We start from the raw sequence: 22440 nt of genomic DNA, 5'->3' as shown, positions 1-22440 counted from the left end.
TGAGGTCAGGAGTTCGAGACCAGCCCGGCCAGCATGGCAAAACTCTGTCTCTACTAAAAATAGAAAAATTAGCTGGGCGTGGTGGTGGGCGCTTGTAATCCCAGCTACTCGGGAGGCTGAGGCAGGAGAATTGCTTGAACTCGGGAGGCAGAGGTTGCAGTGAGCCAAGATGGTACCAATGTACTCCAGCCTGGATGACAAGAGCAAAACTCTATCTCGGGGGGGAAAAAAAATGGCATTTTAGATTTTTGGTACCTATGTTAAAAATTGTGTGCAAATTGAAATGTGTGTGTACTGATTTTCAACACAACGAATAAAATCTCAATTATGAAAGAATATTTTGAAGCAAAAAGAAAAATAAAAGAAAAAAGCAGATTGGAGTTGAGCACAGTAGCATACGCCTGTGGTCTCAGCTACTCAGGAGGCTGAGACAAGAGGATCATTTGAGCCCAGGAATCCAACCTGGGCAACATAAGAAGACCCTCAACACTTTAATTTAAAAAAAAAAAAAAAAAAAAGGAAAGAGGATTGGTTAACATCTGTTTACTTCAGGTAACTTATGAAGGTAAAAGCGGAGAGGCTTTTCTTATTACTCGGACTCAGGTTGACTGGACCCTTTCTGATTGGTTGCTGTGCATCTCTTGTTTTCAGGAAAAATTGGTCAGTTGGGGAAATCTACCTCTTTCCTCAAAGTTTCATTTTGATCATATGGCACTTAGCATGAGTGACTCTATTTTTATTTTGTCTGGTCTGTTGGGGCCTACTGCAGGAGCTCTGTTCAAAACAATAGCCTCCCATAAAAGTTGAGTAACATAAATAACTGTTACAATTCAACAATAAATAGACAACCAAATTTTTAAAAAGGGAAAGGATTTAAGTAGACATTCCTTAAAAGAAGTGGCCAATAAGCACATGAAAAAAATGCTCAACATCATTAGTCATTATGGACTAATCAGAACCACTGTGAGAAATCACTTCATACCCATTAAGATGACTGTAATGAAAAAGACAGATAATAACAGTTATTGGTGAGTTTGTAGAGAAATTGAAACCCCCATACATTGCTGGTGGGAATGTAAAATGGTGCAGCCACTGTGGAAAACAGTCTGGCAATTCTTTAAAAAGTTTAAAATTTTGGGGCTTCAAAGGCATTATCAAGAAAGTGAAAAGACAACTCAGAGAATGGGGGGAAATATTTACAAATCATATGTCTAATAAGGGACTTTTACATCCAGTATATAAAGAATGCTTCCAGCTCAACAGTAAAAGGGCAATCCTTTTTGTTGTTGTTGTTGTTGTTGAGACAGTGTGTTGTTCTGTCCCCCAAGGCTGGAGTGCAGTTGTGTGGTTATGGCTTACTGCAGCCTTAATCTCCTGGACTCAAGTGATCCTCCCACCTCAGCCTCCTGAGGTGGCCTCCTGGTGGCCTCACACCACCATGCCTGGCTAATTTTTTTTTTAATTTTTATACAGACAGGATCTTGTTATGTTGCCCAGGCTGGTCTCAAACTCCTGAGCTCAAGCTGTTCTCCCACCTTGGCCTCCCAAAGTGCTAGAATTAGAGGCATGAGCCACCAGGCCCCACTATGCCACCCAATTTTTCAAAATGGGAAAGTAAAAAAAAATAGTTACTTTATGATCCAGAAATTCTGCTGCTAGGTATATAATGAAGAGAATTGAAAACATATATTCACATTAAAACATGTACACAAATGTTCAGATTAATTTGGCCAAATAATGAAAACACCCCAATTGTCCATCAGCTAATGACTGATGAGTAGATAAAGAAAATGTGGTAGACCCATATAATGGAGTATTATTCAGCTGTAAGAAGGAATGGAGTATTGATTCATGGTACAACATGGAAGAATCTTGAAAACATCATGTGAAGTGAAAGAAGTCAGACAAGGCTACACATTGTATGAGCCCATTTATATAAATTCTCCAGAATATGCAAATCCATAGAGTCAGAAAGTAGATTAATGGTTGCCAGGAGCTGGGAGGAAGGGGAATGGGGAGTGACCTCTAATAGGTATGAGGTTTCTTTTTGGTATGATGAAAATATTCTGAAACTGGATAGTCGTGATGGTTACAAAACTTTGTGAATACACTAAAAACCACTGAATTGTACACTTCAAACAGACATATTTTATGGTCTGCGAATTACATTTTGACTTAAAATATATTTCCTAGATTTAGATTTGCTACTTTGTTCTTTTTTGCTCCAGGAAATTTGAAGCCTTGTTTATTTTTCCCCTCATCCCCCACAACCCATTTTTATTGCTCAGCAATCCCTCTCGGTGATACCTCCAAAATACATTGAGTCTTCTTTTATTTTCTATCAGCCCAGTAGTCCTGGACACTGTCATTCCTTGTCTCTATAGCTGTACTAGGTACCTCATTGATCTCCTGCTTCCAGTCTTGCCTCACTCCACCCCTACACCTCCCATCAATTTACTCTCCAAAAGAATAGCCAGAAAATTGTTCTTAAAGAGTTAAATGTATCATGGCATTTCCCTGCTCAAAACTCTTCAATAAAATCCAGACCCCCTAAGTGACCTAAAATGTCTGTATGATCTGGCACATACCTGCCTCTCTACTTTCATCTCCTACCAAGATCTGCACCATTACTAATCTCATGACACAATTGGCCTTTCTCTGCTTGAACTCAGCAAAGTCTTTCATGCTCTAGGGCTTTTGCTCATGTGGAACCATTTGCTTAGAACACACTTTCCTACTGCTCCTGTCATGGCTGGCTTCAATCTTCCTTAAAGTCATCCCCTCAAATAGAACTTCTGTGACCATTGTAACTGAAAAAAGCAAACCCTTGCTCCGCTTTCTCCATCTGAGCCCTAATATTTATTTTCTTAATAGCGTTTATTGCAGCTGGTGGAGTTTTCATTTTATTGCTTGTTTACTCTTATCTCTTTAAATCTGTTTTTCCTCACTAGACCTTCAGACAGGGGCCATATTATTATAGATCATCATTGTTTCCCTAGTGTCTAATGTAGCCCGTGTCACTTCATAGTGTTCAATACATATTTGTTAAATGACCAACTGAATGAATTAGATTATTTTGCAAATAATCCCTGGATATTTAACATTTCTTACTCAGTTTAGCATTTTAAGATAGATATTCCTTCATTTGATAGATACTCCTTCTTCCACAAATGTACTTTTAAGAGTTAAGTGAGATTGGCCCCAAAATTATCCTTCAAGAAACTCAACTATTGACATTTTATCTCTCTGAAAAAATTCCACATTTATGTCTTACTATTTTCATTACTGTTAAGTTTTTCTTGTTCTCAATGCAGAGTGATGGCTGTTTTAGTACTTCAGGTGGAATTCGTCCTTTTCATCTACAAAACTGGAAGCAGAAAGTTAATCAGACTAAGAAAGCAGAATTCGTACGCACAGCAGAAAAATTTAAAAATCAGTAAGTATAAGAATATAATCTTCAAATAACATTACTAGCCATTTTATAATGGACAATAAAAAATTAATTCTACTCTACCCTACCTAGGCTCACATTAAGTTATAAAATTGTAATCACTAGCCTGTCAAATATAACAAGAGAAAGACGGGAGGTATGAAATAATAGGCTGTTTAATATAAAGTTAATTGTAAGTAGAGTTATTTCAATTTTCTTTATTTTTACAATTTTGAATCTGTGTATTTCAGGGGAAACAAAATAGCTGTTTCTTTAGATTTTATGTAACAAATAACAGACTTAATCTATTTTCACTTTGTAACTAAACGCCTGGTAAATGTTTTTGAGGAAGTGAATCGTTTTTGTGTTTTTTATTATGTATGTATGAAAGTGTTTTATAATGTTTTATAAATGACGAACATCATATATTTAAATTGCTCTTCTTCCTGTTTTACAAATGAGGATGTTGAGGATCATAGAGGATAAACATCTTTCCATAGGTTACATGGTTAATAAATGGTGTTTGAGGGACTCTTAGGCTGGCTCCAGCCACTCTGAAAGCCATTGTTCTTCTTACTAACCAGTGCTGTTCACCACCAAGCCTATTTGAATATGTGGGTGTGATCTCACTAAGGAAGACAGTGAATCATTTTAATGAAAAGTCTGTGCTCTTACTTTTTTTTGAGTGGCTTTTTAATTGATCTCACTTCCTTGGTTTCTGCTCCTTTCAGATCCATTTTGCCCCTTATGACCAAGCTATTTGAGAAGCTTCCATTTATTTTAAATTTTCAATATATATGAACTTTTTTTTTAAACAACCATTGATATTTATTGAATGTTCAATGTTGTCAGCAGTACCAGCATGTAAATATGAGGAATGTTAAAAAGAATTAGAACTCAAGGCACCCCTTGAGTTGAGAGCTTTATCAAAACATTGCTTTACCCTACAGTTGAGAGCTTTATCAAAACATTGCTTTGAACCTACATGGTATCAATTTGCCAAAGGACATGAGAAAAGGAGCCTATTATAAGGAATGGTCTCTGGATCAGAATTGGTGGCAGTTCTCTATTTAGAAATTCTACCAATGAAAAAGTGTACTGTTAGAATTTTAAAAAGCTATACCATATTGTAGCTTTTGGAGACTAAATTCTCATTGCATTTATATAATACTTTTGTCTTTTCCCCCAACTTTATTGAGGTATAACTGACAAATAAAAATTATATATGTTTAATGTCTACAGTGTGATGTCTGGATGTACACATACATTGCAGAATCATTACCACAATCAAGCTAATTAACATATCCATCACTTCACATAGTTATCTTGTGTGTGCGTGAAGGGTTGAGAATATTTAAGATCAACTTTCTTAGAAAAGTGAGCTGAGATTTTCATTATGTTAAGTGAAATAAGCCATACACAGAAAGACAGACAATGCATGATCTCATTTATATGTGGAATCTTAAAAAAGTCAAACTCAGAAACAGAGAATAGAATGGTGATTACCAGGAGTCCGGGGGTGATGAGGTGGGAGTGGGGATAATGGGGAGATGTTGGTCAAAGGGTACAAGTTATAAAATAGCAAAAATCTGGAAACCTAATGTACAGCATGGTGACTATAGTTAATAATAACGTATTGTATGCTTGAAGTTGCTAATACCTATATGTTTAGTATTCAGAATTTGAAAAAATACAATTCTTTAAAATTTCTAAAATGCATTACTCTAGATAGAATTAGATTTTAGGTTAGAGGTTCTGTTTTATGTTTCTTTCTAGATAGGGTAATGTCCACCAAATGGTTAATATCCACAGATGCAGCAACCAGTGTGTTTTACAGTTCTGAGCAGGCTTCTTCATCTGTTTTAGGGCATTGGAAAAACTCACTGAAAGAATATTAGAAAAACTCATTGTAAGAGTGTTTCTATCTAACAATTCACATAAACACAAACAAAAAACCACAATCTGTAATATCATTTTTTTAAATTTTTAAAATACGTAATATATTTACATGGTTCAAGAATCAAAACAAATCAAAGGGTACTCAGTGGAAAGTCTCAGTTTTACTCTTCATCCAAGCCACCCAGTTCCTTTCCACTCAGATAACCCACTAGTTTTAGTTTCTTATGTATCCTTCTCCAGATATTTTATGTGTTTATAAAGAAATATAAATATATATTCAGATTTTTCCTTTTTTGTATAAATGGTAGCATATTGTCCACATTGCTCTGCATTTTTTTAAGTGTATATCTTAGATAACAAGGAATTGTAGATTTTGCTAGGCACAATAATGGCATTATAGTTAGATAAGTCAAATATCAGTACTCTAGAGGCACACACAAAAGTTTGTTGGGGTGAAATTGCATAATGTGATGGATTTACTTGAAAATACTTAAGCTAAGCTAAGCAAAGCAAAGGTAGATGTAATGGATTTACTTGAAAATACTTAAACTGAGCAAAGCAAAGATAGATGGATAGATGAGAGGTAAAACTGCTGAATCAGGGTGAGATAAAATTCATATCATATGATGGGCATCAATTTACCATTCTGTACTTTTGAATATGTCTAACATTTTCCTACAAAAACTTTGTTATAAAAAGAGGTTATCTTAGAGATCTTTTCCTGTCAATACGTAGAACAGAGTACGACTGTATCATATTCCAGTATATGAATGTAATATGATTTATTTAACTTGCCCATATTTATGGACGTTTAGGTTATATTCAATCTTTTTTTAATAACAAACACTGCTGCAATTAATTACCATACCCACACAGGTCAACATTATTTGTTTGTAAGTATATCTTTAGGATAAATTCCTAAAAGGAAATACTGGGTCAGAGATAAATGAATTTGTAAATGTGATAAATATTGCTAAACTGCCCACCGTAGACAACAGTTCCACCAACGACGTATGAGAAGACATGTTTTTCTCACAGTTTTGTTAACAAAATATATTAAATTTGTGATTTTTTTTGCCAATATTATAGGTGTGCAGTGTTACTGTGATATAGTTTTAATTTGCATTTCTTCTATTGAGGAGGTTGTTTTCATTTTTGTCAACTTGTCTCCATTAATTAGCATATTTTGAATATCCTTATAGGTTAATATTTCTAATCCAGGAAAAACAGAAAGTAAGTTGAATTTCTGATGAACTAAAAACTGTTGAGTGATATAAAGTTGAAGCATATCCCGTGTCCATGGCAGACGTTTCTTTTTATCATAGTAATTTTCCCCATCTGCAACCAGAGCCTAGATGAACTTCCCAGTCCTCAACCCAGGACTCAGTCCATTAGAGTTGCCAGGTGGGACTGAAATCTATTTCATATCTTTATCTACCCATTATTTCTTCTCACAAACAGTAGAAGCTACCTAAACACACATGCTAAGACATGATCCCCTCAGCCTTTGGAGCAGTGGTGGGCTCTGGGGCAGTCTCATCTGTCTACCCCCATGTGTCTTATGAATATTAAATTTTTCTCTATGGGCGGTCAGATGCAGTGGTTCATGCCTGTAATCCCAGCATTTTGGGAGGCCAAGGCGGGAAGATTACTTGAGGTCAGGAGTTTGAGACTAGCGTGGCCAACATGGCGAAATTCTGTCTCTACGAGAAATACAAAAATTAGCCAGGCATGGTGGCAGGCGCCTGTAGTCCCAGCTACTTGGGAGGCTGAGGCAGGGGAATTGCTTGAACCAGGGAGGCGGAGGTTACAGTGAGCTGAAATCTCACCACTGCACTCCAGCCTTCGTGACAGAGCGAGACTCTGTCTCAAAAAAAAAAAAAAAAAAAAAATTCTGTATGTGTGGCAAAGTGGAAAAGATTGGGAAACTCTACGGTATAGATAGTTGCCTCTCAGGCTGTGTGAATTAAGTAAATGGCCAGCGATGCTCCACCACTTATTAAATCCAAGATTAGTGGAGAAATATTCATATTAATTTCCACCTTCTGGGAGAAAGAAACACATTAAGAAAATTAATTTTGGCTGGGCATGATGGCTCACGCACTTTGGGAGGCCGAGGTGGGCAGATCACTTGAGCTCAGGAGTTCAAGACTAGCCTGGGCAACATGGCAAAACCCTGTATCTATCAAAAAAAAAAAAAATTAGCTGGGCATGGTAGTGCGCCCCTGTAGTCCCAGCTACTCAGGAGACTGAGGTTGGAGGATTGCTTGAGCCAGGGAGGTCAAGGCTGCAGTGAGCTGAGATGGCACCATGGCACTCCAGCCTGGGTGACAGAGCCAGACCCTGTCTCAAAAAAAAAAGGTAACTTGAGAATTAATTTCTTTGCCCAATCAAAAAAGTTTCTCAGTAGTGTTTTATTTTGTTTTTGTTTTCTCTTAGGGTGCAAACTAACAATGAGAACTCCTTACTGTTAGATAGACTAAATTCAAGGGGCAAAGATGTGCTGAAAGAAGCCCTGAAGTAAATGTAGACAATAGTCATTAAATACCCGAAATTTCCTGTCTTTGTAGATGGTTAGTCTCTTGAAGTTTTAGTTTTATTAATAATATTAATAACTTGCATTTCCATAGTATACTTGTACTGTACAGAGATCTCCCACATATATTATCTCATTTGATGTGAATAATAGCCCTATTAGATAGTGGAGAGCTGTTATTATTCACGTTTTAGTGATGAGGAGGTTCATACCTGGAGAGGTTAACCATCTTGGCTAAGGTTACAAAATTAATAGTATCTACTATTGAAAGCAGTTGTCAGCAGTGATGGCCATTTTCAGGCTCCAGTGAGACTGAGTTGGAATCAATAGTCAAAAGCTTATGCATTTTCAAAGCAAATGTATATCCACATTTTCTTAAATTATCATTTTATGATTTAAATAGCAGTTCAAATTATAGTTGTTTTTGATTGAAATTAACTCTTCTAGCTATTATTTTGACTAATGTTTTGATTCCTTAGCCTTATTAACCAAAGTAATTATTTTTATTCCATAGATGAATTAATCCAAATATAAAATACTGATTATTGAGTGTCTTCATATTTTAAACTACTAAGAATATATTTAAATCATATTTATACTATTTATTTCTTTTCCTAAAGAGTAATTAACATGGAAAAAGATAAACACAGTCATTTCTACAACCAAAAAAGTGACTTCAGAATTGAACATAGTATGCTAGAAGAATTGGAAAATAAATTGATTCACAGCAGGAAAACAGAAAGTAAGTTGAGTTTGTGATGATCTAAAAACTATTGAGCGATATAAAGTTGCAGTTTTACCCTGTGCTTTGTCTTTGTGCATTGACTGTGTTGTGTTCTCTATCAACAGAGTCAGTTCTCTATTGACTGTGTTATATTCTCTGTATTTTAGTTGGTAAAATTTGTCTTTTAGGGACATGTGTTTATTCTTTCGGGTCACTATTTAGTCATACCAACTGGATTGTTTTCTGTTGTATGTTTCTTCCAATTTAAAAAGAAAGAGAGGATTTGGGGGATTTTTTTGGTTGACACACCACCAAATGCTATTAAAATTTCTTAAAAGCAGAGTGATTTCTGGGCTGTCTGATGTTAGCTCATTACCCTGGCATTGTTGAGTGAGCCCTGGACTCAGTAAGCATCCACAGATTCAAAGCTATAATTAGTAGTTGTATGAGGTGATCAAGTCAGATAATTGCATAAACCTGGGTTTCCTTGTCTACATTCTAAAACTTGTCATTTCTACCTCAGGAGAGCCTTACTGTGCATCTGATGAGATAATATACAAAAATGTACCTTATAGATAGATTGTACATGACTGTGTTCTTTTGTTTGTTATGAATATTAATCATCGTCAAGAGTGTACTGAATGTTACCCTTAAAGAATTTGAGAATATTTTGTTTCATTGTAGCGTTAGATTCTGTATGTTATAAAATCTTTATATTAAAAAAGCTGCTTAGCATTTCTTAAAGGAAAAATAATGGTTATCAAATAACTAAGCTTTATAAAATATTAAGACTTACTATGTAGAGATGAGACTGCTCGTGATACTCCCTTATCATCAATTAAAATAAATTCCTAGTGATTTTTTTCTTTCAAAATATAAGGTTGCACTATTTTTTAAAAGAAAAGATTACACTACTTTAAAAAGTTATCCTTTGTCAAGCAGTGGCAGGAATCATTTTCCTTCTTTGATACATTGAAAAACCTAGACACCCAGATTCAATATTTCTTTATTTCCCTCAGTTCTTTTGTAGACAACTGGGAGGCTGATTTTTCTATGTCTCGGTAATGCCAATAAGTAAAATTTTGTGCAAATTTTAGGTCACTTGATTTTCCCTTTATTATGGCAACTTTATTTGTACCAATCTATTTCCCTTTGTTCTATAGTTTTGCTCTTATTTTTTTAAGTTATTTTTATAAGTTTTGCTCTTATAAAGTGTAGTGTTACTACATTTTATGTTTTTCCTGTCTAGGAGAGTAAAGAATGCTTGTCTTAGCATAAAGATAGAGAAGTTTTCCCTTCATATATTACAGCTAAGCAGTAGAAATACCTATTCCTTACCTCAAATATCATACCTCAATTTTAGCCTGCATTTATGTCATATTGTACTTAAATGATTTGTCTATATATCCAAATGAATAAATAAAATAAAAAGATTATCAGCCCTGTAGTGATATTTTGGTAGCTGATCAAACTAAGGCTAAAATGAAACAACAAAAAACACTTTCCTAATTACTTTACTAGGGACGTTTCTTGACCTAAAGTTCAACAGTAAGACCCTACAAAGTAAATTACAAAAAGTTTCTGCCTTTATGGAATTCTTGAATTTTAATGAAAAACACAGAACAAGACAAAGTTGTCATATACGTATTAAGAGGTTTATTTTGGATATTCACACTGACTGCAAACCTATAGATAAACTTTTTCTTAAAAAATAATTACTTTTAAGGACTTTTGTACCAAGCCTTTGGTGCTTCGTGCTCATTTGTGGAAAAGTTGCAAAAACAAAAAAGAGAAGGGTGCATAAAGTACCCCAAGATAATAAAATAATAATACTACTATTATAAGAATGCAAATATTTTGACATTAGCCTGGTAATTTAAGTAAATATTAAAGTAAGATTATTCCTTCAGAAAAAAATATGAAAGAAGAATCCTTTGTGCTGATAAAGACGATTTGAAAACATCGTTGACACTCTCATTTACTTTTCAGGCTTTGTCGTGGGCCTAATATTTTACTCCAGGCTGGTCCTTTGATTGAGCTTGGCAACCTGTGGCGTAGTATACCACTGAATGATACCCGAGGCACCTCCTCAGGGCCATGCCAGTGATATCAATGAGTATCACCTGCCCCTTTCCTAGAGGATTTAGTTGGATGAAATTAATTCTCAATGGGAAGTTTCTCAGTATTCACAGAATTAACTAAATAGTTTTAATATTCCCACAATAGAGTTAAGACCAAATTCTATTTCCATAAATTATAACAAATTAAAAAGAAATGAAACACTATTAAAGAGCAAAACAAACTATGCTGAAACTGCTAATATTTACATCGAACACAATGTCCAATAACTCAATCTACACAGAGGGGGAAAAAAGACATTTCCTTAGCATGGGTTATAGTAAGACTTAGCCCATTATGCTTTTAAATATTGGAAGATATCGAAAGATGCTTTATTTAGAGCAAAGGTGCTTAAAGTATTAATGTTTTGACATAAATAACTATCTTTTGTTCTTTATTTAATTGCTCTTGGCTTTTACTAACAGTGATCACTCTTACATATAGAATCCTGAATTGTAACCACATTTGTCACATAATTATTTTTAAGTGCATACTTCTTCCTCATAGGAGCAAAAATCCAGCAACAATTGGCCAAAATACATAATAATGTAAAGAAACTTCAGCATCAGTTAAAAGATGTGAAGCCTACACCTGATTGTAAGTAAATTTAAATATTATAATCTTTCTTATGTGTTAGTATTTTCTATTTGGCATTAATGGAGCTAAATTCTACTTTATTGGTTAGGACTTAATAAGTTTATTAATGGAGCTAAACTCTACTTTATTGGTTAGGACTTAATAAGTTTATTAATGTAGCTAAACTCTATCGGTTAGGATTTAGTAAGTTTACACTGGAGAACTATAATCGGGCATTTCTGCATATATCTGTTAAAGTATTATCAAATCCTTAGAAATTATAAGGTAGGCCGAAAACATACTAGTGTCATTTACAGGATTGGGAATCTATGTTATACAAAGGTTTAAAAACAGCTAATTAAGGGGAAAAAAGATTGATTTCCTTAATCCTGTCCCAGCGTTTTCCCTTCATTTGCTTTTTGAAATAATTATCTTTGAGAGGCATTTCTAATACATAAGGAAAGGTTAAACTGATTTAGGACAAATGCTAGTTTTTGGAAAAAAATCCCACAAATTATATCCCTACCTCCTTGCTTACTGTAATATTCATTCCTGAGAATCAAAGCAACAAATTAAAGGGCTCAGGGTGTATGGACTTAGGAATCAGACAGGTGTTGGGTCAAACCTTTGATCTTTCACTTGTTAGCTATGTAATTTTAGGCAAGTTACTTGATATCTCTGAGCTTTCATTCCCTCAGCTCTAAAATGGAGATAATTATGATATGAGTATATAGGGAAAATGTCTGTAATCAGAAAAAATAGCAATCATAAAAATTCACTTTTGAGCACAACTTTCTTATGCCTTAGGCTAAGAAATATTTTAAAATTAGGGGAACATTCCTCTTTTTCTTCCTAATATTTAACTTTTAGCCATATGGGAAAATGGCACAAAATAATTTTCCATGTTTCTTTTACAGTTGTTGAGAAGCTCAGAGAAATGATGGAAGAAATTGAAAATGCAATTAACACTTTTAAAGAAGAGCAGAGGTTGATGTATGTTTTAAACTCATTTTAATATAAAATTATTGACCTTTATTTTTTAATAACTGGCCCCAGTAGGTTTTTGCATATAATGCATTCTGTTATTATGTATTTGAGTCTTATACAAAAGAAATACAATATCTTTCTTGTTCTCAGTTTTAGGTGGCTTTTCGTATTTAAAGTGAAATTTTATTCATATTTAGTTACTATAAAATCCCAAATAAGAATTTGAAAGATTGTTTTTATCTCTGAGGAGACTCTTTTAAGGCTTAAATTTATAAATGTTAGTAATGTGAAGCGGAGAAGATGATATAAAGAGTCTGGTATCTTAAATTTGATGGAAAATGAAGAGTTAATATGGATTGTCTTCTTATTCAAACTTTATTTTTAAAATTTTAGATATGAAGAGCTAATTAAAGAAGAGAAGACAACTAATAATGAGTTGAGTGCCATATCAAGAAAAATTGACACATGGGCTTTGGGTAATTCAGAAACAGAGAAAGCTTTCAGAGCAATTTCAAGCAAAGTTCCTGTAGACAAAGTAATACCAAGTACTCTTCCAGAAGAGGTACTAGATTTTGAAAAATTCCTTCAGCAAACAGGAGGGCGACAAGGTGGCTGGGATGATTATGATCACCAGAACTTTGTAAAGGTGAGAAACAAACATAAAGGGAAGCCAACATTTATGGAAGAAGTTCTAGAACACCTTCCTGGAAAAACACAAAATGAAGTTCAACAGCATGAAAAATGGTATCAAAAGTTTCTGGCTCTAGAAGAAAGAAAAAAAGAGGTAATAATTATAATAGCTATTATTCATTCTGTGTTTCTATGTTCTAGGCACTGTACTAAACACTTAACATGTCTCATTAACTTTACAGCAATCCCATGAAGTGTGTTTATAGTTCCCCTCCCCCGACAATCTAATAGAAGATGAAACTGAGGCATTGAAAGTTAAGTAATTTTGGCCAGGCACAGGGGCTTACACCTGTAATCCCAGCACTTTGGGAGGTTAAGGCGGATGGATCGCTTGAGCTCAGGAGTTCGAGATCAGCCTGGGCAACATGGCAAAACCCTGTCTCTACAAAAAATACAGAAAAATTAGCTGAGCATGGTGCCACGCACCTGTGGTCCCAGCTACTTGGGAAGCTGAGGTGGGAGGATTGCTTGAGGCTAGGAGGTTGAGGCTACAATGATCTGTGATTGCACCACTGCACTCTAGCCTGAGCGAGACCTAGTCTCAAGAAAAAATAAAAATAAAAAAAGAAAGTCAAGTAATTTTACCCAAGTAATAGAACAACATTTGGACTTCCTCATAGCCAAACATGTCTCCCTCACAAATAACATAATGGGACAAAAAGCCTCTGATTATGGGTCCAGTCCTCTGTATCCACTTCTCAGAAATGTGAGCAATCCAGATCCACTGAGACTTTTGAAAAAAGTCATCTTACCAGCAAAGGCCACATTGTTTTGAATAGAAAAATCAAGAGGCAGTAGAAAAAATGCTTTGACTAGTAAACATTTCTTTGAGATTTTTAAACTTCAACCATATTGCTTATTTTAAAGACTCAGAATGTTAGCTACCCCAGAAAAAAAATAACGCCTGATTGTGGCAGATACCTAAAAAGGTCCATTTTTACAAAAATATTACTCTGGCTTTCCATCAGATCAGGATTTCTTCACCTTGATACTATTGACATTTGGAGCTAGATAATTCTTTGTTGTGGGGGCCTGTTCTGTGCATTATAGGATGGCATCCCTGGTTTCCAGCGAGTAGATGCTTATAATATCTCTTTAATTGTGATTATCAAAAATGTCTCTAGCGAGATGTCCACTGGAGGGGAAAAATAGCCCCTAGTTGAGAACCACAGTAAGTCAGAGTCATTTTTTTTTTTTTTTGTAGAGTTCAGCGATGACGAAGTTTGACTTACCTGGTTTAACAAAAAGGTTGTGTTTATTCCATAGATGGTATACCTAAGGAGTATTAAAGAAATAATTGAGTCCATGTTTAGTCTAAAGTTTTAGAGGGAATAGCTGCATTTTTGTTGTTCTTGTCATTCCCATCCCTCCCTCCGGCAATAAATTGAATGTAGGGAAATTGACTTCTCGGGTTTTAAGAAAAATGTTTGAAACATAAGTCATTTGGGCTTTTTTCCCCAAGATACTGAAAACATGGGATTCTCAAAGTGGTCCCTAGACCAGCAAAATCAGCATCACCTGGGACCTTATTAGAACTTAGCAGGCTCCAACTCCAGACCTAATTAGAACTGTGAGGGTAGGGCCCAACAATCTGTGCTTTACCAAGTCCTCTAGTTTATTCTGCTAATGAAAACCACCTAAAGAAACAGACACACTGATTCTTGTGATAAAAGTAAACCATTCAGATTCTAGCTTATTTTCCTTGTTCCCATTTGCTCTATTTCCTGATATTTGGTGACTGATATATCATCAGTTTGATAGGATATGAGCAGGATGTAGGAGTGAGATAGAAGGGTTTGTGAAAGTGGAGGTGCCATTTACTGAAGAAAGGCATGTTGGAGGAGGAAAGGGAAGTTTGGAGGAAAATATCAGGAGCTCAGTTTTAAATCTACGGAGTTTTAAGAAGTTGAGTAGGAAATTTACCATTTTTATCTCCCACTTCCTTTAATATATCCTGTGTTTTTAATAAGTGAAGATATTATACTGACATTTTCAGACATGCTGTGAACTTTCTGGCCTGAATGCCTTTGCTTATCTTGTTCTCACTTTCTGGAACCTCCATTCTTTCTTTCCCCCTCCAATCCCAGCTTATCAAAATTGGCCCAGATCAGATGTTGCCTCCTCCTTGCCCACCCAAACATAAGTAACTTCCCTCAGGATTTCACTAACACTTACACCTTTTATATGATGTGTTGTGGTATGCCTGTGTTGAACTTCACCTAGAACAGTGCTGCTCAGACTTGGTCCATGGATTAAATATGGGTTTGCAAACTGTTACTGGTTTACAGTGGGATAAAATAGTTGCACCAGAATTAACTATGCAGTGAGCACTGTTTAGTTCAATTGACTTTTTTTTTTCCATAGAAAATTTTCACATTGAAAGAAGCAGTGCATTGATTTGCCTTTTGACACAAATTCCCGATATTTTTGCAGACTGGTATTTTGAGTAGCACTGTACTAGATGGCATTTGGTATAGTTTTAATATTGTTTCATTGTTGCCATCATATTGCCTTGTATATAGTATATATACATACCATAAAGATTTATTGAGTGGAATGAATGATATATCATAAAGAAAGATGAGGAAATAGTTTCTTGACTTGGAGGGAAGGTAATTCAGTGAATATGCCCTAAATGGCATGGAGAAGCCTGCTAGAATTTGAAATAATTTTTACATACCCATATGTAAAGACAGCTCTGTAGCTATTGAGCTGTTTTATTTATTTATTTATACATACTTCAGAAGCACTATGTGCCAGACGCTAACTCATTTAATCTTCATAACAACACTGTGCAAGAAATACTACCTACCACTTTATAGATGAGCAAAATGAGGACAGGGAAGTTTAGTGGCTCATCCAACGCCACACCTAGTAAACGGCAAAGCCAGGATTTGGTCCCAAATAGTCTGGCTTCAGTGTTCATGTTCTTAACCACCCTACTCTTTAATTCTTCTTCTGATATTTGACCAGATAAAGATCACTCAGAAAGTATTCTAAGTCTAGAAAGAGAATTTGAAAGCAGAAATGAGATGATTAGAGGAAAGGGATGTTGCCCATGAAAATAAAAGAAGCAGGTAGGCCTGGCACGGTGGCTCACACCTGTCATCCCAGCACTTTGGGAGGCCAAGGTGGGTGGATCACCTGAGGTCAGGAGTTCAAGACCAGCCTGGCCAACATGATGAAACCCCATCTATACTAGAAATACAAAAAAATTAGCCGGACATGGTGGCTGGCACCTATAATCCCAGCTTCTTGGGAGGCTGAGGCGGGAGAATCACTTGAACCTGGGAGGCAGAGGTTGCAGTGAGCTGAGATCGCGCCACTGCACTCTAGCCTGGGCAACAAAAGTGAAACTCCGTCTCAAAAAAAAAAAAAAAGAAGCAGGTAAAGAGGAGAAGGATAATTCATGAGTTATAGTCCTTGTGAACTTGGTGATTAAGAGAGAAAGAGGAAGGCCAAAAGGATAACCCATTATTCAGAGTTTTAAGAGACAGCAATTTTTAAAAAACAGAAGTAGAAAAAAATCGCATTGGTTAAAAATAAAACAAAGCTGAAAAACCTAAGCATCCAGCATCCTGCAATCAATATTCTTTCTAGAAAGATGGAATTGATGTATTTTAAAATACTTTTGGCTATTAAAAAACTTTTTTCTCTTGCTTTCTTTTTTTAAAAAAATCATTTAGTCAATTCAGAGTTGGAAAACTAAAAAGCAGCAAAAAAGGGAGGAAATTTTCAAGTTAAAGGGAAAGGCAGACAACACACCTATGCTTTTTCATAATAAACAAGAGGATAATCAAAAGCAAAAAGAGGAACAAAGAAAGAAACAGAAATTGGCAGTTGAAGCTTGGAAGAAACAGAAAAGTATAGAAATGTCAATGAAATGTGCTTCCCAGTTAAAAGAAGAAGAAGAGAAACAGAAAAAACATCAGAAAGAACGCCAGCGCCAGTTTAAGTTAAAATTACTACTAGAAAGTTATACCCAGCAGAAGAAAGAACAGGAAGAATTTTTGAGGCTTGAAAAGGAGATAAGGGAAAAGGCAGAAAAGGCAGAAAAAAGGAAAAATGCTGCTGATGAAATTTCCAGATTTCAAGAAAGAGTGAGTAAATCTATTTCCTAAATAATTTTTAAATGCTACACATGGAGGTATTACTTCCAAATTCAGTTCAGCAAAAATTGAGTACTTGTATATTGGACCTGTATATAGCATTAGTATACCAAAATGAGTAAGCCGTGCTCCCTAACTTCTAGTAGGTTATAGTCTAGTGGGAAAGATATGTGGAAGTAGGAGATTCCAGTATAATGTGTTAAAGAGTGTGGTGATTGAGGTATGGACAGAGTACTTAGGAGGGAGTACAGGGAGGGACACTACCACAGCTATGAGTGGCAGAGAGAAGGTAATACTTAGGTTGAGTCTTGAAGAAGGGAAGGAAAGACGAGGTCCTTCCTAGCAGAGGCAACAGCATGAATAGCAGCTTGAAAGAGTGTAACAGTATGGTTTGTGATGGAAACTATTAACACTTCAATATTCTTAGGGCATTAAGCAGGAGAGGGGAACCAACAGATGATGAGACTAGAAAGGTAGCCATAGGCAAGATTGAATGATTTGTCTTCTCTGCCAAACTGGCTGGCTTTACCATATTGATGACTTGCTTATTTGTTCATTTCCCCACCATAATGTAGGCTCCATGAGGGCATTAGTGGTGTGTTTGCATTAGTGGTGTGTTTTTTTGAGCATCCCTGTACCCTAGAGTTAAGTGCATTGTAGATGCTTGTCTTCTTAAAGGAATTGTGATTATTGCTGGGTGGTCAAATTAAAGGTGATTTTAAACAAACATATACAAGAAAAATGCTAATAAAGACATACTGGCAGAATTCATTCCAAAAAGTATTAAGACAAGGAAGGGGACTTTAAAATGAAAAAGGGTGCAAATGAGATATAATTTATGAATTGTTATGTGCATCAAAATATATAGCAGCAATGTTTGTAAAGCAAAAACTAAGGGAGGTACAAAGAAAAATAACAGACAAAAACACGGACAAAGCACATTAATACTGAAAATTTTAGTTCATTTATTTTAGTTCATATATAAAAATCTTCCTAAGTAACAAAAGTTCCCATTCCTCCTCATACACCCCAAAAATAAGCAGGACACATAATAAAAGAAAAAAATAAAACCCACAAAACAGAAAATATAAAATAATAAGAGAGATCTGAAATCAGACATATACCTACATTGATGAATGAAAATGGGCTTAACTCACCTATTAAAAGAGAGTTTTAGGTTGAACCTTAAAGTAAAACAAGAGATGCCTAAAATAAAATAATACAGAAAGGATGTGCATGTGTTACCATTTATATTCAGAGAAAATAAAGCTCTTAGTTAGGCTTTGTTGGAAAGAATTAATATTGAAGGAATATTGATAGGTAAGGTAATTTAATTTTACTTGTGAACAACTAAATTTTGAACAAATTCTAGTTCAAATGCTTTCTTAATGCTATGGGTTTTTTTTTTAAGGATTTACATAAACTTGAATTGAAAATTCTAGATAGACAGGCAAAGGAAGATGAAAAGGCACAAAAACAAAGAAGACTGGCAAAATTAAAAGAAAAGGTACTCTGCACCGAGATTATTTTCATTGTTATTATCCTAATTCCTTGATTTGTAAGGATACTGACATCAAATCTATTTCCTTTATATCTCACCTTATTTCTATAACATCTACTTTAAATTTCATACTTATTTACGTATTAGGAAGCATAACTTGGTACAATTTAAGCAACCATTATTTGAATTCTGTCATTTTACCTTATGAGCACCATTTTCTTTCACTCTGAATTATTGTTCCCCCTACTTGTCATTTAAAAATTTGTTTCTATATGAACCTCTATTTTAGATCAATGGCAGCTATGAGCATTGCTTAATCTCTCTTGCAGTACTCAGAGCTAAAGATGTTCGTGACCCTCATGGATAAAACGGAAGACTTATTGGTAGTTACTTATCCTAAATTTGTTGTCTGGCTGTATCACTAGCATACTTAGCTGCATTACATTTCTCTCATAATAGAAATAGAAAAATAGGAATAGAATAGAATAAAATAATAGAACTAAAAGAAATAAACTAACAGTTTATGAATAGATTGATGTAGTCTAAATTTTCTTTTAGCTATATGAGCCCAATGAGAAGTTTATTGAGGCTATTAATGGTTTTATTAGCCAATATCAACTATGTCTTTTAAAACTGCACTAAGGCTTTTACTTATTTACTAGTACAAACTGAGTTCGTATAATTAAATGGTACTATTTTACTTCTGATTACAGGTTGAAAACAATGTTAGTAGAGATCCCTCTAGGCTTTACAAATCCACCAAAGGTTGGGAAGAACGAACCAAAAAGATAGGACCAACGGGCTCTGGGCCACTTCTACATATCCCACATAGGTAAGAGTTAGAATTGGTGTTCATTTAGTAATTTAATTGCTGCATGTTTAAATTTTACGCACTTACTATATGTAAATTATATTTTTCATATATATGAAGATATATATGTTTATATATAAATGATTTTTACCTAAATCTTTTTTATATAAATATATAACATATATTTATATAATATATAAGAATATATAATATATATATAAATATACATATTTTTTCATATATATATATAATATATATATATTTGCCTTTCAGGTCACTTCTTTTTTTTTTAAAGTAAATTTAACCACAAAGGTTTTGTTTTGTTTTGTTTTCTTATTATTATTATACTTTAAGTTTTAGGGTACATGTGCACAATGTGCAGGTTAGTTACATACGTATACATGTGCCATGCTGGTGTGCTGCACCCATTAACTTGTCGTTTAGCATTAGGTATATCTCCTATTGCTATCTCTCCCCACTCCCCCTACGCCACAACAGTCCCCAGAGTGTGATGTTCCCCTTCCTGTGTCCATGTGTTCTCATTGTTCAATTCCCACCTATGAGTGAGAACATGCGGTGATTGGTTTTTTGTCCTTTCCATAGTTTACTGAGACTGATGGTTTCCAATTTCATCCGTGTCCCTACAAAGGACATGAACTCATCATTTTTTATGGCTTCATAGTATTCCATGGTGTATATGTGCCACATTTTCTTAATCCAGTCATCATTGTTGGACATTTGGGTTGGTTCCAAGTCTTTGCTATTGTGAATAGTGCTGCAATAAACAGACGTGTGCATGTGTCTTTATAGCAGCATGATTTATAGTCCTTTGGGTATATACCCAGTAATGGGATGGCTGGGTCAAATGGTATTTCTAGTTCTAGATCCCTGAGGAATCGCCACACTGACTTCCACAATGGTTGAACTAGTTTACAGTCCCACCAACAGTGTAAAAGTGTTCCTATTTCTCCACATCCTCTCCAGCACCTGTTGTTTCCTGAGTTTTTAATGATTGCCATTCTAACTGGTGTGAGATGGTATCTCATTGTGGTTTTGATTTGCATTTCTCTGATGGCCAGTGATGGTGAGCATTTTTTCATGTGTTTTTTAGCTGCATAAATGTCTTCTTTTGAGAAGTGTCTGTTCATGTCCTTTGCCCACTTTTTGATGGGGTTGTTTATTTTTTTCTTGTAAATTTGTTTGAGTTCATTGTAGATTCTGGATATTAGCCCTTTGTCCGATGAGTAGGGTGTGAAAATTTTCTCCCATTTTGTAGGTTGCCTGTTCACTCTGACGGTAGTTTCTTTTGCTGTGCAGAAGCTCTTTAGTTTAATTAGATCCCATTTGTCAATTTTGGCTTTTATTGCCATTGCTTTTGGTGTTTTAGACATGAAGTCCTTGCTCATGCCTATGTCCTGAATGGTAATGCCTAGGTTTTCTTCTAGGGTTTTTATGGTTTTAGGTCTAACGTTTAAGTCTTTAATCCATCTTGAATTAATTTTTGTATAAGGTGTAAGGAAGGGATCCAGTTTCAGCTTTCTACATATGGCTAGCCAGTTTTCCCAGCACCATTTATTAAATAGGGAATCCTTTCCCCATTGCTTGTTTTTGTCAGGTTTGTCAAAGATCAGATAGTTGTAGATATGTGGTGTTATTTCTGACGGCTCTGTTCTGTTCCATTGATCTATATCTCTGTTTTGGTACCAGTACCATGCTGTTTTGGTTACTGTAGCCTTGTAGTAGAGTTTGAAGTCAGGTAGTGTGATGCCTCCAGCTTTGTTCTTTTGGCTTAGGATTGACTTGGCGATGCGGGCTCTTTTTTGGTTCCATATGAACTTTAAAGTAGTTTTTTCCAATTCTGTGAAGAAAGTCATTGGTAGCTTGATGGGGATGGCATTGAATCTATAAATTACCTTGGGCAGTATGGCCATTTTCACGATATTAATTCTTCCTACCCATGAGCATGGAATGTTCTTCCATTTGTTTGTATCTTCTTTTATTTCCTTGAGCAGTGATTTGTAGTTCTCCTTGAAAAGGTCCTTCACATCCCTTGTAAGTTGGATTCCTAGGTATTTTATTCTCTTTGAAGCAATTGTGAATGAGAGTTCACTCATGATTTGGCTGTTTGTCTGTTATTGGTGTATAAGAATGCTTGTGATTTTTGAACATTGATTTTGTATCCTGAGACTTTGCTGAAGTTGCTTATCAGCTTAAAGAGATTTTGGGCTGAGACAATGGGGTTTTCTAGATATACAATCATGTCATCTGCAAACAGGGACAATTTGACTTCCTCTTTTCCTAATTGAATACCCTTTATTTCCTTCTCCTGCCTAATTGCCCTGGCCAGAACTTTCAACACTATGTTGAATAGGAGTGGTGAGAGAGGGCATCCCTGTCTTGTGCCAGTTTTCAAAGGGAATGCTTCCAGTTTTTGCCCATTCAGTATGATATTGGCTGTGGGTTTGTCATAGATAGCTCTTATTATTTTGAGATACGTCCCATCAATACCTAATTTATTGAGAGTTTTTAGCATGAAGCATTGTTGAATTTTGTCAAAGGCCTTTTCTGCATCTATTGAGATAATCATGTGGTTTTTGTCTTTGGTTCTGTTTATATGCTGGATTACATTTATTGATTTGCATATATTGAACCAGCCTTGCATCCCAGGGATGAAGCCCACTTGATCATGGTGGATAAGCTTTTTGATGTGCTGCTGGATTCGGTTTGCCAGTATTTTATTGAGGATTTTTGCATCAATGTTCATGAAGGATATTGGTCTAAAATTCTCTTTTTTTGGTTGTGTCTCTGCCCGGCTTTGGTATCAGGATGATGCTGGCCTCATAAAATGAGTTAGGGAGGATTCCCTCTTTTTCTATTGATTGGAATAGTTTCAGAAGGAATGGTACCAGTTCCTCCTTGTACCTCTGGTAGAATTCGGCTGTGAATCCATCTGGTCCTGGACTCTTTTTGGTTGGTAAGCTATTGATTATTGCCACAATTTCAGAGCCTGTTATTGGTCTATTCAGAGATTCAACTTGTTCCTGGTTTAGTCTTGGGAG

The 22440-nt window shown here is 35.3% G+C and overlaps 1 protein-coding gene across 7 annotated transcripts in view; it reads left to right on the top strand.

Annotated features, from left to right (window-relative positions):
* The window catches only part of CCDC112 (coiled-coil domain containing 112), a 33639-nt gene that overhangs the window by 8725 nt on the left and 2474 nt on the right, over positions 1 to 22440 (top strand). For 2 of the 7 annotated variants that reach the window (XM_054555831.2, XM_054555834.2), the window contains exons 2-10: positions 3315 to 3436; positions 8486 to 8607; positions 11215 to 11304; positions 12201 to 12276; positions 12664 to 13054; positions 16647 to 17060; positions 18481 to 18576; positions 18900 to 18953; positions 19284 to 19402. In XM_054555831.2, coding sequence (XP_054411806.2) covers positions 3315 to 3436; positions 8486 to 8607; positions 11215 to 11304; positions 12201 to 12276; positions 12664 to 13054; positions 16647 to 17060; positions 18481 to 18576; positions 18900 to 18953; positions 19284 to 19402 — 1484 coding nt within the window. Of the gene's footprint in view, positions 1 to 3293; positions 3437 to 8485; positions 8608 to 11214; positions 11305 to 12200; positions 12277 to 12663; positions 13055 to 16646; positions 17061 to 18480; positions 18577 to 18899; positions 18954 to 19283; positions 19403 to 22440 lie in introns of all 7 variants that reach the window. The other 5 variants (XM_054555830.2, XM_003780552.5, XM_054555832.2 and 2 more) reach the window with 5 other exon arrangements.

This window comes from Pongo abelii, chromosome 4 (genome assembly GCF_028885655.2).
Source record: "Pongo abelii isolate AG06213 chromosome 4, NHGRI_mPonAbe1-v2.0_pri, whole genome shotgun sequence".
NCBI lineage: Eukaryota > Metazoa > Chordata > Mammalia > Primates > Hominidae > Pongo > Pongo abelii.
The sequence above is the reverse complement of the archived record's forward strand: the minus strand, read 5'-3'. Positions and strand labels throughout refer to the sequence as shown.